The sequence below is a fragment of the Carassius carassius genome, chromosome 32 (assembly GCF_963082965.1).
Source record: "Carassius carassius chromosome 32, fCarCar2.1, whole genome shotgun sequence".
Lineage (NCBI taxonomy): Eukaryota > Metazoa > Chordata > Actinopteri > Cypriniformes > Cyprinidae > Carassius > Carassius carassius.
In genome coordinates, this window is record NC_081786.1 from 1142501 (window position 1) to 1159451 (window position 16951).

General features: G+C 38.7%; 2 protein-coding genes and 1 long non-coding RNA gene across 5 annotated transcripts; 2 read left to right on the forward strand and 1 right to left on the reverse strand.

The window, feature by feature from the left end:
- The first annotated feature begins 380 nt into the window (after positions 1–380).
- Positions 381–3783, forward strand: siva1 (SIVA1, apoptosis-inducing factor). Its single transcript, XM_059519783.1, has 4 exons — positions 381–648; positions 1136–1336; positions 2949–3102; positions 3573–3783. The coding sequence occupies exons 1-4, from the start codon at positions 528–530 to the stop codon at positions 3619–3621; spliced, it is 525 nt and encodes a 174-aa protein (XP_059375766.1). The 5' UTR covers positions 381–527; the 3' UTR covers positions 3622–3783.
- Positions 3784–4669: 886 nt separating this feature from the next.
- LOC132113128 (uncharacterized) lies at positions 4670–5927 on the forward strand. The gene is made up of 3 exons (XR_009425086.1): positions 4670–4803; positions 4941–5787; positions 5838–5927. It is a non-coding gene; the product is annotated as an uncharacterized LOC132113128 (long non-coding RNA).
- A 5613-nt stretch (positions 5928–11540) lies between these two features.
- zbtb42 (zinc finger and BTB domain containing 42) lies at positions 11541–16696 on the reverse strand. Of its 3 annotated transcripts, none has more exons than XM_059519784.1 (3): positions 16552–16696; positions 14226–14649; positions 11541–12603 (listed from the first exon to the last, which is right to left on the reverse strand). In XM_059519784.1, the coding sequence occupies exons 2-3, from the start codon at positions 14633–14635 to the stop codon at positions 11697–11699; spliced, it is 1317 nt and encodes a 438-aa protein (XP_059375767.1). In that variant the 5' UTR covers positions 14636–14649; positions 16552–16696; the 3' UTR covers positions 11541–11696. The 3 variants fall into 3 exon arrangements, with proteins under 3 accessions (XP_059375767.1, XP_059375769.1, XP_059375768.1); XM_059519786.1 differs by lacking the exon at positions 16552–16696 and adding an exon at positions 15923–16132; XM_059519785.1 differs by lacking the exon at positions 16552–16696 and adding an exon at positions 15913–16131.
- Positions 16697–16951: the final 255 nt, after the last annotated feature.

A 16951-nucleotide genomic window follows, 5' to 3' on the forward strand; every position in this document is an offset into this window, starting at 1 on the left:
GTATTACATGGATTAAATGTATAAAAAAAAATCTTAAGTCATTGCATTCCTTACAAAATATCAAAGTAAGTGTTATCCACATGCACACATTTTAAGCCCAATATTTGACAAAAGTTGCATTCATAATGCCTTTTGGCAGACGCTTTTTTGAAGTGTATTCAGCTTGTATCTCTCCATGCATTCCCTGAGAATTAAACAAACCCATGACTTTAGCATCGCTAATGATTGACCAGTTAAACTACAGGCTCTGAAATGCTAAAACAAAAGATGTAGTGTTCAAAGAGTTCAAGTATTTTAATGGTCTTCGGTCTTTAGCAGCAGTTGCTGTGGTTCGATTAATGATCGGCAGGTGGCGCTGAGCGCGTCCTCGCGTCTGTCCGCAGCTGAAGAAGAAGAAGAAGAGGCGGAGTCCTTAAAGCGCGAACGTGTGTTTTTCTTCCTGAACATTCGCGCTGTTTGTTTGTTTGCGTAATCAGTTTATTTTTCGTTCTTCAGTTGTCGTGTTTTATACCCTATCGGTTTTTAAGATGCCCAAGCGCTCGTATCCGTTCAGCGAGAGCTTCTCCTCGCAGTATAAAGTCCATGTTGGTCAGAAAGAGATCAATAACTGCGGAGTTTTCGGACAAAAATACAGACAAGAGACTTACGGTGAGATATAAACATATTAATCACATTTACAACCGCCTGAGAGTTAATTACAGCATGTAATTAAAGCTGTTCCTAATTCAGTTCGGCTGCTGAGATTAATACGTTTCAACTATATATTTATTTAATCTGTTACACTAAAGAAAGCATCATATGACTTTATTTTTATATACGTTCAGCTATATATATATATATATATATATAATATTATATAAAAGCTTTTAATTATACGTCTCTTTTATTTAAAACCATTTAAACTGAAATATTTCAAGTTTATTTTCAAGTTTAGTTTCATTGCATGTAATCACAACCTTACAGTTGCTTTTATAATATTAATGAGTTGCATGAAAAAAGGTTATATATTACTTTTTATCGATTAAGATTACCAGCAGGTTATTTTTAAGTAATAATGCTGAACTCTTAGGGTTTTCCACCCTGTTTACTCTCTTGTCTTACCTGTTTGTTTCTGTTTTGTTTTCCTCTGCATTAGAAAAGACAAAGAACCTGCTCTTCAGTGGGACCCAAGCGCTGATGGCTCGAGTCTGGAGGTCAGACGGAGTGGAGAAGGGCTCAGACGTGCTTGTGTCTGATCTGACCGCTGTGTCCCCGGCTCCTGGACATCAGACGCTTCTCAAAGGACAGACACGCATCGGTCTGGACGGACGCTTACAGAGAGCTGACCCTGCTGCAGGTGAATCCAGGAGAGCCAGATGTGATCCCTTCAGTGGGTTTATAACAGCTAGTTGGCTTTCATGAAATAAAACAGAGCAAATAAAGTGTAATGACAGTAATAAAAACAGTATTCTTCCACCAAACAATGTAGCTCCTCAGAAACAGTTGTGTTTGTTACAAAGTGGTTGCCGAGCAACACACAGAAGTAAACAAAGGTGTATGTTACTTTGTAGTATTATTCACAACAGCTTTGAACACTGCTCAGCCCTCTGTCTGAGGGAAGTTGTGGCCTAATGGTTAGAGAGTCGGACTCCCAATCGAAAGGTTGTGAGTTCGAGTCCCGGGCCGGCAGGAATTGTGGGTGGGGGGAGTGCATGTACAGTTCTCTCTCCACCCTCAATACCACGACTTAGGTGCCCTTGAGCAAGGCATTGAACCCCCAACTGCTCCCCGGGCGCCGCAGCATAAATGATGAACACTGCTCCAGGTGTGTGTTCCCAGTGTGTGTGTGTGTGTTCACTGCTCTGTGTGTGTGCACTTCGGATGGGTTAAATGCAGAGCACAAATTCTGAGTATGGGTCACCATACTTGGCTGAATGTCACGTCACTTTCACTTATAATAATGATGATGATTACACGTCATATCTGCTGAATGAAATCCAAGTTTCTTCCTAGTTTTGTGTTGCTGATTCCATAAACAGAGTGTTTTGTTGAAGTGAGTCACACTTTCTCACTGTATGATGCTTTTTGTTGCATATTTGCTTTTGAGAATCTTAATCCTAAAAAGGGGCAGAACCATAGAGATATCTGAAAATTGATTTACTGCTATTTCCCCATCCTATTGGAGTTTAAGTAATAAATTTATTTTTAAAGAAAGTATAAAAGTAATATGTTTGTTTACTGTAAAGATAATGTAGTGTACTATTATTTTATATTAAGTAAATATTTTATAAAATGTTGCACTTTTAAATTTCTACGAAAGCAAAGCCATGTGTCTAACCAAGTTATGTTCCAAATTTGAAGTTGATACCACAAAAAATTGTGGTTCCTGTGAGATTTTGTTTGAGCACTATCATAGATCAATAATTTTCTGTCACAGTATCACTCCATATTTGGAACCTTGACTGTCAGATATTTCCAATGATATGCGTTTTAAGATTACAAAAATATTTGATTTTTAGATCTAGAATTCAAACTACTAAATCACAGTCTATATATGCATTTATATTTTGATTAAACCCCTAAAAATGTGAAGTATCCAAATCAATCTTATTTTGTGAAAACTACATGATGGAAATTTGATATATATATATATATATATATATATATATATATATATATATATATATATATATAAAATAAGAAGGCCTGTGCAAGCAAGCACTGTCAGTAAGACAATCATAACATACAGATTACAGAATGTTTTCCAGTCTTTTAATGACAACAGCGATACAGTGCATTTCAATGAGTAAATAAAACTATTTCATTACCTCTTTAAATCCAAATCACTAGACTATTGTTTAGTTCCATTCTTCACAATACAAGTCATGTTTGTGGTTTTGTGTTCTTGAGCTGTATGCTGTGACTGCTGACTGTAGTATCTCTCTCTCTGTGTGTGTGTGTGTCGTCAGGTTGTGCAGCGGCTCCTTCAGCGTGTTGTGTGTGTCAGAGGGTCTCTGGTTCGAGGAAGGCGTGCTCTCAGTGCGAGCGTCACGCGTGTGCAGCGTGTATCCAGCAGTGCAACATCTGCTCTGAACGCTGCTGCTCCTTGTGCACCGTCACAGAGTGAGTCAACAACATTTAAACACAGCTTCTGACTTCCTTTAATAGAGCAGTTCCCCCAGAAGAGATGTGCTCACCATCAAGCTGTTCCAGATTGGGATGAGTTTGTTTCTTCTTCAGATTTGGAGAAATGTGTCATTGCATCAGTGCTCCAGATGTTCACTGATGGACTGGAGTGCTGTGGATTATTGTGATGTTTTTATCAGACTCTCATTCTGACGGCACCCATTCACTGCAGAGCATCCATTGATAAAACAATGCTACATTTCTACATACAAACTCATCCTAATGTTGGATGATTTGAGGAGAGCACATTGTCCACACATTTTAAAGTAATCCTTTAAAACAAAGCTCATGCATGTTTGGGGTGTTTCGTTTCTAGATTTGCATGCTATACCAACAAACCTGCACAATGCATAACTTTACTGAATTAGATCATCTTCTGAAGTCTGGTCTGTTTGTTCTGTGCTCAGTTACAGTGAGCGTTATGAGCGCGTCCTCTGCTGTGGCTGTTCTTCATGATGAACAGAAGAGCGATGACCAGCACGCCAGACAAGATTAATGCATTACCAATGAAATCTAAATGAGATATATATGCTTGCATTGTTTCTTGCTCTTTCCCTCTTTTTATGTACATACTCCTATGATTATTGAAATAAATACTTGACATTAATACTTTCATAATTATGATGTTTGGGACTTTTTTATATAGATGTGTGTGTGTGTGTGTGTGTGTGTGTGTGTGTTAAAGCACTTTGTTGAAGTCTTAACAGTGGTGTGATCAGGTCTGTCACTAGAGGGCAGCATCTGAATATAATACTTTATTAGTTTCTCACTGAATAACTGTGTCTGTCAGGACTACATTCACTCTCCTAGAAAAACTTATAAAGTTCTCTAACAGTATCTTTTTCTATTCTAACTACTTGTTCTTTTTGTAAAATGCATGTGTATAGATAATATAAACCATGCTACGAGTACTGCATTAACATAACCGAGACCTGTCATAACACTTGCATATTTATTAGTCTTTTGTTGGTTTTGATTGCTTCTGTTGTCATCATTTGTGAGTTGCTTTGGATAAAAGCGTCTGCTAAATGACTAAATGTAAAATATATTTTTTAATGATGGCGCTTTTTCTTTTAGAATAATGTAAAAGTCAATGCAACAATTAATTTGACTTTAAATGAAACGGTGCTCTTTCATGCATAGAACCGACCAATTCAGTGCATCCTTCAAAAATACAAAATCTTACTGACCTCAAACCCTAATGGCATTGAGTTATTTTTTTAAGGAATATTTGTCCATTACAATTTACTTAAAACAAACCTAACAAGGTTAAATAAAGAGCAGATACTCTTTACTGCACATGACTTTGTTTTTGACTTACATGACAAAATGTGTTATTTTCATGAATATTTTAATATTGCATTTCTTTACATACTCTCACTATTTAACATGCAGCTCTTAAACCATTGATATTGTTTGGCCGCAACCCAAATCAAACACACCTGCCTGTAATTATAAATAATGACGCAAATTTGGGTCTGTTCCTCGCAGAAAGCATCACATGCCTTTAGTAGACGTTGAATATAGCAGACTAGTTGCATTACTGTTATGAAACTTTTAGAGGCTTGAAAACAGCTTTCATTTAGTAACTGTGTGGGAGATCGACACTGACTCCAGCATCTCCACAGTTGTAAGAAGGTGAGTAAATGATGGCGTGATCTTTTAATATAGATCGTGACACTGAGGGCAGGAGTCTTCATTCAAGCTGTGGAGATGGAAAAGCAATTAGATGTTCCTGACACTCCTCCTGTTCTTTTGTCTGTACTTCTCTGCAGCTGTCCAGACTTTCATCACCAGCATTTTACTGTAAAAGGTCACAGCCGTGTCTCCGAGGTGGGGCCACATACCAGGGACCCCGAAGGCCTGCTGGGCCCCGCTGACTCCTGGACGCTCTTAAGTCCAGGCGTGTGGCTCTGCATCACCCCCCATTCGTACAGAGCAGCTGTGCACAGACACACGGCCGGCCGCGGTGATGTGGCTGCTATAAATACGTGTGTGTGTAGTGAAGGAGTGACAGCTGTGCGCTGGCCTCCTCCATCAGCTCACGCTCCATACGGGACAAGGACATGTTACTAAACCCCCCTTCTTATAATCAACTTTTGAGTTTTTCAAAAAGAGTCAAAGTTTGCCATGCATAATTTCACAAATCAATGATGCTCCATGTAGTTGCTGATACATGAATGCATTTTGTAGCTGGTCTGAGTGGTTGCTAGGGTTTTCTGAGCAGTTACTGATAAATAAATGCATTTTGTAGCTGTTCTGAGTGGTTGCTAGGGTGTTGCTAGGGTTTTCCGAGCAGTTACTGATATATTAATGCATTTTGTAGCTGTTCTGAGTGGTTGCTAGGGTTTTCCTAGTGGCTGTTGACAAAAGAATACATTTTGTTGCTGTTCTGAGTGGTTGCTAGGGTGTTGCTAGGGCTTTCTGAGTGGCTTTGATAAAATAATGCATTTTGTAGCTGTTCTGAGTGGTTGCTAGGGTGTTGCTAGGGCTTTCCGAGCAGTTGCTGATAAATTAATGCATTTTGTAGCTGTTCTGAGTGGTGCTAGGGTGTTGCTAGGGCTTTCCGAGCAGTTACTGATATATTAATGCATTTTGTAGCTGTTCTGAGTGGTTGCTAGGGTTTTCTGAGTGGCTGTTGACAAAAGAATACATTTTGTTGCTGTTCTGAGTGGTTGCTAGGGTGTTGCTAGGGCTTTCTGAGTGGCTTTGATAAAATAATGCATTTTGTAGCTGTTCTGAGTGGTTGCTAGGGGGTTACTCATGTGTGTGTTGAGCGTTTTAGACTGTTACACGAGAATTAATTTTCTAGCTTTTTCTGATGGTTGAATAATAAATAGCTTGAAAATGTGACGCTGCATGAACAACATATCGTGATATTTATCGAAGTATCGTAATATTACCATCTCATAGCATCACTGTGTGACCACAGCGCTATAAATGTGGTATTGAGGATATAGTGTTTTGATACTAATTATATAAGACACAAAGGTCTCGTCTCTGACAGAGCATTGCTCTTTTTATGTGCATGTGTGTGTGTGTGAGGCTGCTTCGCTCCTTTTCAAGTGTGACCACCTGTCTTTTGTTATGAGGTAAATAAATAAGCATGGCCAGCAGCAGATGTCCCCGGCCGTCCGTTCAGAGGTCAAGGTCTCCCACCGCTGGCCTTGCGAGGTGAAGACATCCAAGTTTCAACTTCACTTCTCCGACAAAGACTTGCTGTCGTCTGGGGAATACATGCAAATGTGCTAGCTGTGGTCAAATGGAAATTATATGAAGCTTTTTGATAAGTGAGGGCAAAACACACATCTAATTAAGTCAAAGAGACGACAGCACGCTCATCAAAGAGTGCAACATGCTTGTTTCTCATTTGCTAGTTGTCTAGTCCAGTCCCGCAACTGGTTTTTTCAGATTTTATATCAGATATCAATCAAAATAAAAAATAAAATGCCCTTAAAATCACTAGAAATGAAAACAATATGCAAAATTATGACATGAGAGACTAAACTATATTTTTAACATTGTCCTTTGATTTGTAGTGTTTGTTTTCTAAATTTCTCTCTGAATGATTCATTTTAAGTATTCTCCAAAGTTCATCCTTTTTTAATGTCGCCTGGGGTTGTTAGGGTGTTCTAAGTAGTTGCTAGGGTGATACTCATGTGTTGTGAGCATTTTTAGCTTGTTGATATAAATCTGCATTCTTCTCGCCATTCTGAGTGGTTGTTAGGGTGTTGCTATGGTTTTTCTGAGTGGTTGCTCAACAATGTTGCTGGGTGGTGGGTAGTGCTAAGTGGTTGCTATAGGGTTTGTATTTGTTTGGGTGTTTGTTGCTACCTTTTTGGTATGCATTTTTCTATCTGTTCTGACCGGTTATTATGGCATACTGAGTGGTTGCTAGGGTGTTGCTATTGTTTTCTGAGTGGTCGCTAGGGTATTCCTAAATGGCTGCTTACATGTGAGCATTTTTAGCTTGTTGATACAAGTATTTATTTTTCTATCTGTTCTGATTGGTTGTTTTGGGGTTGTTTGGAGTTTTTGAGTGGTTGCTAGGTTGTTACTCATGTGTTGTGAGCAATTTTAGCTTGTTGAAATAAATATGCATTCTTCTCGCCATTCTGAGTGGTTGTTAGGGTGTTGCTATGGTTTTTCTGAGTGGTTGCTACAATTTTGCTGGGTGGTGGCTAGTGCTAAGTGGTTGCTAGGGTTTGTATTTGTTTGGGTGTGCATTTCTACCTTTTTGGTATGCATTTTCTATCTGTTTTGTCTGGTTGTTATGGCATACTGAGTGGTTGCTAGGGTGTTGCTATTGTTTTCTGAGTGGTCGCTAGGGTATTGCTAAATGGCTGCTTACATGCGAGCATTTTTAGCTTGTTGATACAAGTATGTATTTTTCTATCTTCTCTGATTTTGTTGCTATTGAGTTATGGTTTTTCTGAGTGGTTGCTAGGGTGTTGCTAATGTTGTTACGGTATTGCTAGGTGGTTACTCGCATGCTGTGAGCATTTTTAGCTTGTTCTATCTGTTCTGACTGGTTGTTGGAGTTTTTGAGTGGTTGCTAGGGTGCTGAGTGGTTGCTAGGGCGTTGCTCTTAATTGTTGCTGGGTGCTAATATTTTTAAAAATATTACTCTAATCTGCATCTAGAAGGCACAAAGATATTAAGATATTATAAACATGAACATTATGATTTTCTGAAAGCTGGTGTGAAACAATGTGTAAAGAGCTATTTACATACATAAATGATTCCCTGTTTGTCACATGACCACATGACCTTTGACATCAAAAAACATGTTTTCTCCTACTATTTGAAAGCAGTTCTTTGATGCACAATTAGACACTTGCGTCCGTTTTATCATCAACATTTAATGTTGTGTTTCCTCCTCTGGTTCCCGAGTATATGACTGATCTCTGGCAGTGAAGCATGGTCCTCTGGGCCTCTGGTTTAAAGTCTAGTATTTCCAGCCAGACTGAAACACACCCTTATTTACACCCTGTCCCCATCACGCGGGTCTGCAGCGGTTCACTGAGCTTCAGGGCACAACCTGAGCGCTGGAGCGGACAATAGACACGCTAACCACACACAAAAGAGTCGGGCTGTTTGCAGGGGGTGGATGGGGGCAGGGTCATGGGAATCACCGCCGAGCAGCTGGATTGCTTTACATGTGCAGTCGGAGAATAATTAGCATCTCGCTCACTGAGAAAATGACCAGTGAATTGGCTTTGAGATTCCAAATTAGCTACGCATTTCTCATCCTGCGAACGAGGCGGTTTTTTTTCTTAAAGATAAAAATGAATGAAATCTTTTCAAGGGTTAAAACTGAATGTGAAGCACCTGCTTTATATCTCAAATATACAGCATCTTCTGTATGGAGGAGAAGCTGAAGTGTTTTCTGTGCACAGATCTCCACAAACAGACGGGAAACTCTTTGGAAAGACGTTTAAAGGTCATTTGTTCTTTGCTCTCATGCATTTGGTCTACAAGTCTTCCAGTCACCTGGAAGGATTTAAAAGATCTTTGCATTGAGATTACACTCAAAAAGAGCAATGAAATAATGAAGCTGAGCGAAACTAGGAAAGTTATATTAACTCCAGAATTTTTCGAGACTCTAATATATTAGTAAAGTCGTCTGGGTCATGTATTCTTTTACTTTGTGTAGTTTTGAAGTTTTATGGAGATGAGGGCACCCATGTTGAGATCTGTATAATTTAACTAGATTCTACAGATAATGAATTTATGCCAAAAATACTGTGGAGTTAGATTGGAAAAACATTCTGGACTGATTTTTTTAATTTCTTTTTTTTTTTCAGGTCTTCAGAAGCAATTATTGTTATTTTATGTGATTTTTTTATTTTAAGTTATTTTTAGTTTTCATTTTTTATCAGGCCTACAGAAGCAAATATTATTTTTTAGAACTTTTTAGAATTTTTTCTATTTCCATAAAAAGATTTCAAGCCTACAGAAGCACTTTTTTTTTTTTTTTACGAAAACATTAAAAAAATATATCATTTTATAAAAATTATAAATATTCATATTTTTCTGAATGCAGTTTTTCTGAAATGCAATGTCGCTCAAGCATTTTTTCAAAAAATAAAAATACAAAAAAAAATAAAAACAAGCACAATTACACAGAAAATGTTGTTTAATCTATGCTTCAGCTAAATAAAGATCAAGATAAAGATTGTCACATTTTCACAGCACAACCAAACAGACACAATGTGCCCAAGAATGAAGAGAGAAACCAAGAAAGAAAGAGAAAAAGAGCAAAGCGCAAACACACAAACAAACAAAGAATCCAAATAAATTACCAAAGAATTCAGGCAAAATCAACTCAAACAGATTGTCATCTACATTCACTAGAGGACTTACAATGAAGTTTTGTTTCCTATAAAATATGCTTTTGTTTATCAAAAAATTATATTACATCTAATGGCACTTCTACAAAGTCTATTAAAAAGTCTCAACTTAGTATCATCTTTCATTTCACAAGTCAAAATTCTGAGATAGTCAAATTTTGCACAATAAATATTAATAACGATTATACAGTTTCACAGTCTGAACCTTTAGAAGACAATAATGCGGTATTACTGTAAATATACAGCAGTTATTCAGAAACACATCCATCGTGTTAAAAAAAAGAGATATTATTACTGAAAATCATCCGTTGTTCTGATGACTTCATTATTGCATTCATATATCAGCGTTTATGAATGTTGAATAGCATCAGAAATCTGAATCTCAACAATCAGTGTACATATGATCCTCAAAATAAGAAAAACATAACATTCAAATGCACTAAAATCACCAGCGTTTGAAATCCTCCATTAGCCCACAGACTCCAGTGTAGCATGATATTAATTTGCACAGAAATTAAAATGTAAAAACATACATAAATTGTATCATGACGCAGATATGCAACAGAATACGATGCACGCTTACTTTTATACGTGCACGATCAGAAATATCACATCTGTGAAGATTATTAGTCTTCATGTCATTCAGATGTTTGTGCTTGTGAACCAACAGTTCTTAACCGCAGTGATTTTAACTGGAAGACTGTGAAAAACTGCAGCTTTTACCAGAGATTTCAGTCATTCTACATCCTAAACCAAATGTGACAATGATTTGATAAATTAAAATACATATGTACATTAAATACACAGTTAGAAATAGCAGCCTACAGTATATGAGTGTTGAATCTATCAGTGAAGTGCTCGATGAAATCACATACAGCAACTGATCGATTATCCCAACATTAGAGAGCAAACAGAAGCAGATTTAAACCTGCTAATAAATAACTAATCAAGTTTATCAGGACCGATGAAACGTACAGCATGAATCTTTAGTGCTAGTTACTGTCACTACATAAAGAATCGGTTTAGATGAGCAGAAAAATAATACAGAAAACAGCTTTTCTGAGATTCAGTCAGCAGTGCGTCAACCATATTTCTGTTTGCAGAAAGAAGAAAGAGATATGAAATAAAACAAGAAACACACACACACAAACACTATTTGAAGAATCGACGTTGTTCTGATATTAGCAGAAGCTTCTTCTTAAACCCAGACCTCCATCAAAACGCTACGATCAGATCAAATCCAGGTAATCCTGACCCAGATCCAGCGGCTTTAAATGTTGCTAAGTGCTTCAGAGAAACCGTTCAGGAGACAGAAACACACACAGCTGTAACAGCGTCTGGACTTCATGAACATACAGTACTTCAAAACGTTCTCTGTCAGACGCTCAAATGATTTGTAATAAATTACAGCAGGTACAAAAGCAAATCTTCTGGACGGAGCAGGACTGGTTTATCAGCGCACTGCATATATAATCAATCTTTTTTATTGTTAATCAATATTTTGATGCATCTGAGACTTTGACATTATGTGTGTGATTGTGTGTGTATATATACACACACACACACACACACACACACACATATATATATTAGTGTTGTCAAAAAATGAATCGCGATTAATTGCATCTAGAATAAAAGTGAAAAAAAAGTTTTGTTTACATAATGTGTGTACTGTGTACTGTAATTATGTATATATATATATATAAATACACACATATACAGTATATATTTTGAAAATATTAATATTAATTATATATAAATATATTTAATATATAAACATAACATTTTTCTGAAATATATACATGGATGTACTCATAATAAAGTACACAAACACACATTATGTAAACAAAAACTTATTTTGGATGCGAATATCGTGATTAATTCTTTGACAACACTATTATGTATCTGTGTGTGTGTGAAATATATAAAATAATATAGATTTTAATGTATATATCAGTTAAAATAAAAACAACATTTATTTATGTAATATACAATATATTTTAATTATATTTAACACACACATATATATGATGTCATAAACCCAAGTGCATCAAACTGTGGATTGTTTGAGACACTAATAGTGTTTTACAGTCATTAAGGAACCGATTTCCTGCCACCTGCAAAATACTGGATAGTATTATTATTGATTATCTAGAAAAGGACGTGGTTGCACGGCTTTTATCCGATGGCGAGCGTCTTGACGAGGCCGCAGTGGAACTTGCGTATGTGTCGGTACAGATCTCCGGACTGAGTGAAGCGCCGCTCGCACCACTTACACGCGTGTGGCTTCTCTCGCGTGTGCACCACGGCGTGCCGGCTCAGATTGTGTGAGTACTGGAAGCTCTTCCCGCACTGTCCGCAGGTGTACGGCTTCTCGCCGGAGTGCGTGCGCTCGTGCCGCTTCAGCGTGTACATGCAGGAGAAGGTCTTGCCGCACTGCGAGCAGGTCGGGACGGAGCCGTCGGGCGAGAGCTTGGAGCGAACGCCGTCTTTCTCCTTGAAGTGCGAGCTGAGGTGGAGCTGGAGCACGTGTGGGCTCGGGAAGACCTTGCTGCAGAGCGGACACACGCAGACCTGCGGGAGGAGAACGCCGCTGGACGTGGAGATGTCGGAGGACGCCAGGTCGTCTTCATCCTCGCCCTCGCTGTCCCGGAGATGATGCTCTGAACGCACTCGCAGCGCTCTCTCCTCCTCCATCAGCTCGTCGTCCGGAGGCTTGTTTTCAGGGAAGAGGGCAGTGAACCCTGTCACCACTGAACTCCCAAAGCGCTGGCTCTCCGGGCTCACCGGATCACCGTCCTCCTGCTCTGACAGCAAGTCATGTTCGTCTTTAACAAGTGGCTCGGTGCCCTGCTGCTGGCTGTCGAGGGCCAGCTGTCCCGAGACGAAGGAGGGGTGGAAGCCGTCTCGACTCGACAGAGGCTTGAAGGATAAATCCAGTGCTCGGTCCGTGTCATCCGACGTCCGGGACCTCTGGGACACAGGGACGGATGAACTACTGACATCAGCTTTTGTTTTTCCAGCTGTTCGGACACAGGCCTCGGCCTCGGCTGACACATAATTGACACCTACAAGGCCCGGGGACCTTGCACGACAAAAAGAAAAAAAAAGAGGCTTAATCTCACTGAAAACCTTTCTGGTTCACAATCATGCAGAGGTGGACACTAGTGAAGTGTTTTTACTGTACTCAGGTTAATCTGTGCTGTACTTGTATCGCATAATGTCACTTTTCACTGCACAGTGTTTCAAAAATACTTAAGAACATTAAACATATAGAACTTTTACTTGGGTCAAAGTAAGAAAATACTAGATTTCTAATGTGATTTAGTATTAAATGGTGTTTAATATGAAACGCACTGGTGTAGGAGAAAGTACAATATTATGCTCTGGGATGTTGTGAAGTAAAAGTTTTCAGAAGAAAAACACTGATAACGTACAGACACTTAAAGTGACCCTGAAACACAAATACAACTATTTGAAAATCTGGAACCTGAGGTTGCAAAAAAATACATACATTTAAATATCGAGAAAATCATCTTTAAAGTTAGCTCTAATTAGCAATGCATATACCTAATCCAAAAATTAAGTTTTGATATATTTACGGTAGAAAATGTACAAAATATTTTCATGGAACATGATCTTTACTTAATATCCTAATGATTTTTGGCATAAAAGAGAAATCTATAATTATGACTCGTTGTCTATTTCGACAAATGTACGTCTGTGACACTGATGTCTGCTGCTGTGCTGCAGGGACACTGATGTTGTTTCAAGCTCATTTTATTTCACTACTAATTCAACATAAAGGTCACTGAAAACAAAAGTAATATCATACTACATTAAAAACGAGAAGATGTTTCCAATGCACACCAACTCTGCTCTTCTGGGACACTATGAATATAAACTAAAATGCACTTTTAACATACTCACTTTGTCATTAAAAATGCATTAGGAGTACACTTGAGTGTATGAAAGATGCACCACACGTGATAACTAAAGTCATTTTTCAAATACAGAGATAGTATGTTAAAAGTGCATTTAAGTTCATTTCCATAGTGTCCCAGAAGAGCACAGTTGAGTCCACTTAGAAGATCTTAAAAAAATTTACTAAAATTTACTCCCCTGTTGACTGATTACACCGATAATTACACAAATTTTAGGCATTGTTTAATTAAATATGCACTCGTTTGCATAGATGTCTAGTACAAAAATCTAAACACTGGATGAAGTCACTTTAAATGTTTTGACATATTAAGAGTCAAAAGTTTTTACAGAGGGATTTTTTTGTCACTGCATAATTTAACAATGTATCTTCACAGTTTTGGGGGGAAATAAGATGTTGTATATAATCAAGTAAATTACATACGAACAAATCCCTCTGTAAAAACCTCCAGACAGGAATAAAAATGTAAAGTTCCACTGAAGTGGAGATTGATGGCTCAGTGTAGTGGATAAAAACTCAGTTTAAGAAAACGGCCTTTTTAAAAGCACGTATTGTGATCGAAATCACAAATAGACGAAACACTTCATGGTGTCTTTTGGATGTTTTCGTTCCATAAGTCTGAAAAAAAACCTGACAGCTGCATGAACAAAAAACTGTGTTTTTTTCAGCAGTGTCTCTCTTTAAGACGTACTAAAGAATAATTTTACTAGAGCACTTTTCTTTGCCTGGGTAGCTTGTGTGCATGCAAGGTCATACTATATTACCTGTCGGAGTGACCGTTTGCCTTCTCGCCACACTCCACCTCACACAGCTCCTTATCCTTCAGCTTTCCTTTGCACACTTTCACGATGTCGTACATGTGCAGGTAGCTGGCTGCCGCCAGGACGTCCTCCACCGGAAGAGCACTGAACTCCAGCTTTCCCTCGTACATGAACTCCAGCAGCAGCCCGAACGCTGGCGCCGTCACGATGTCGCTGTTCAGATGCACCACGTCTCTCTTGTCCAGCTGGTCGTGGTAGAAGAGGTGGAAGTACATGCTGCATGAGGCCAGAACGGCTCGGTGGGCTTTGAAGCGTGTCTCTCCCACCAGCACAGTGCAGTCGCAGAGGAAGCCCTGGTGTCTCTGCTGACTCAGACACTGCAGTAACTGCCGGCTGTGGTTTGGGAACTCCATGCTTATGGCGTGATCTGCCGGAAAAAAGGAAAAACTGGATGTTAAGTAAACGCCGGGTAGCCATTCACAACGGTGCATCTACAGACCGCCAGAGACAAACAAAAGTAGCTGTGTGCTGCATTACAAACACAGCCCGTGGGTTTCCTAGCTGCATGCCTTCTTTTCTTCAAGCAATTCTCGTATGTATGCAGATTAAGTTTTGCATGTTATTTTTCGGTGAAACAATCAGCATCGTATGAAATAAACAACTTGAAAAGATTGTTCACAGAAAATCTTTTTGATTCAGCATGAAAACAGACTGAAGGCCATTGAGAAAGATCATGCGGCCACATTATACAGACTGTAAAACAAATGGACATTTAAAACACTCAGAGTTTGTTCTTGTACTCTTGTATTTCATTTCTAACTCCACTTACAGGCCGCCAAAACAAGACAAACAAAAGGAATAGATTTTGTCCTTCCAAGATGTTTGCAATGCATGTCTGTCAAAAACTGACGTTTTAATTGAGTTTCGAAGATGATTTTTAATGCAGCTGTCTCTGATTTACAGTTTCAAGATACAAAAGAATTGTTTATCTCACTACTAATTTAACATATGGTACACATACATTATCATAATATATTAAAACAAGTTGCTCTTCCAAGATGTTTGCAATGTGCATCTTCAATAAATGTCAAAAACTGACATGCAATTGTGTCTCAAAGATGTTTTTTTTAATCAGAATTATAGTTTCAATCTACAAAATAATAATTTCACTTCTAATTCAACATAGAGACAAAAACCTACTACATTAAAAATCAGTTGTGCTTCCAAGATGTTACATTGTAACCAGTGTCAAAAATTAACATTTGATTATGCTTTTAACAGACGCTTTTTAATGCACAACAATCTCAGAATTCTAAGCTACAAAACACTTTTATTTCACTTCTAATTCACCACACAGGCCACCAAAGATATCTTAGATTAAAAACCAAGATGTTTGCACAGCGCAGCTGCAGTATATCTGTCAAAAACTGACATTTTAATAGTTTCAAACATGCTTTTAAATGCACAACAAATAGCTGTCTCAGAATTATAGTTCCAAGCGACAAAAGAATCGTTTGTTTTACTTCACACAGCATTCATGCCACCAAAGACGAACAAAAGCAATATCATTAAAAATAATTCGCGCATCCGAGATTTATGTCAAATATTGAAATGATTTCAAGACAGTGCACAAGAACCAAGTTGTTTAAACATTGAAGCTTAGACTATATAACAAATAATGATCGCAAACCTCAACAAACCCTCTTCTCTCAGAGCTCACACAAGTTGATCTTCACTTTGCGCTTCGCATCGAACAGCAGCAGTGCACGAGCGTCAATCCAGTCACGCGCAAACAACATCTCACATCTTCAAACATCATATAAACTCAATAAAGAGAACAGATCCAGAGCAGCAGACGACTGAATGCAACCTCTCGTCCATGTGAGCTGAGAAAGAGCGCGCGTGCGTGTGCGTGTGCGCGTGTGTTCTGGTAGAGTCAGCTGCTCTGACATCAGCCTCAAATCTCCAGCTGTGTCTTTATGCCATATGTTCCTCAAAAGAAACCCCAAACTTCTCTGACTTTTAAGGCGTTATAATTTTAATACGATTTTATATACAGACAGACGGACGCGTCTCGCTGATATTAAAGTTTTTTAAGCGCGCTCGAGCTCATGACAGGACACTTTTATTTTAAACTAAACTCGCGAAAACAAGACAGCGGTGAATTACTCGGAACCTTTACTCTCTTGTCTCCTCCTTTAATGCCCGATTTCACGCCCAAACATCCCGTGCGCTGATGTGGCTCAGGCGGATCGCGGACAGAGTCGGGGATCAAACGCGCCGCGGAAACATTGTGTCACATTGAGTCCAGATCAAAGCGCGCACTCACCGCTGGGTCCTCAGATGAAGCCGCGTGCTCTCATGGTGTGTGTCCAGATGTTGAGTCTGTGTTTCCGCTCCTTGGAGCGATTCGAGTCCGGTGTGGTGAAGCTCCGCGCTAAGTGTGTGTGTGTGTGTGTGTGTGTCAAGCAGGTTGTTAATGGTCCAGTCTCGCGATAACACCAGTGTACTGTACTTCAGGACAAACTCACACTGGGGCAGTAAGTAGCGGAGTTCACTTAAACTACAGCTGTGTTACTCTGCATTTCATAAAAGACCATTTATTTATGTTAAAAATAAATAAAATTAAATAAAACAAATATGTAAAGTTATATATATGTGTGTGTGTGTGTGTGTGTGTGTGTGTGTGTGTGTGTGTGTGTGTGTGTGTGTGTGTAAAAATAAATCTA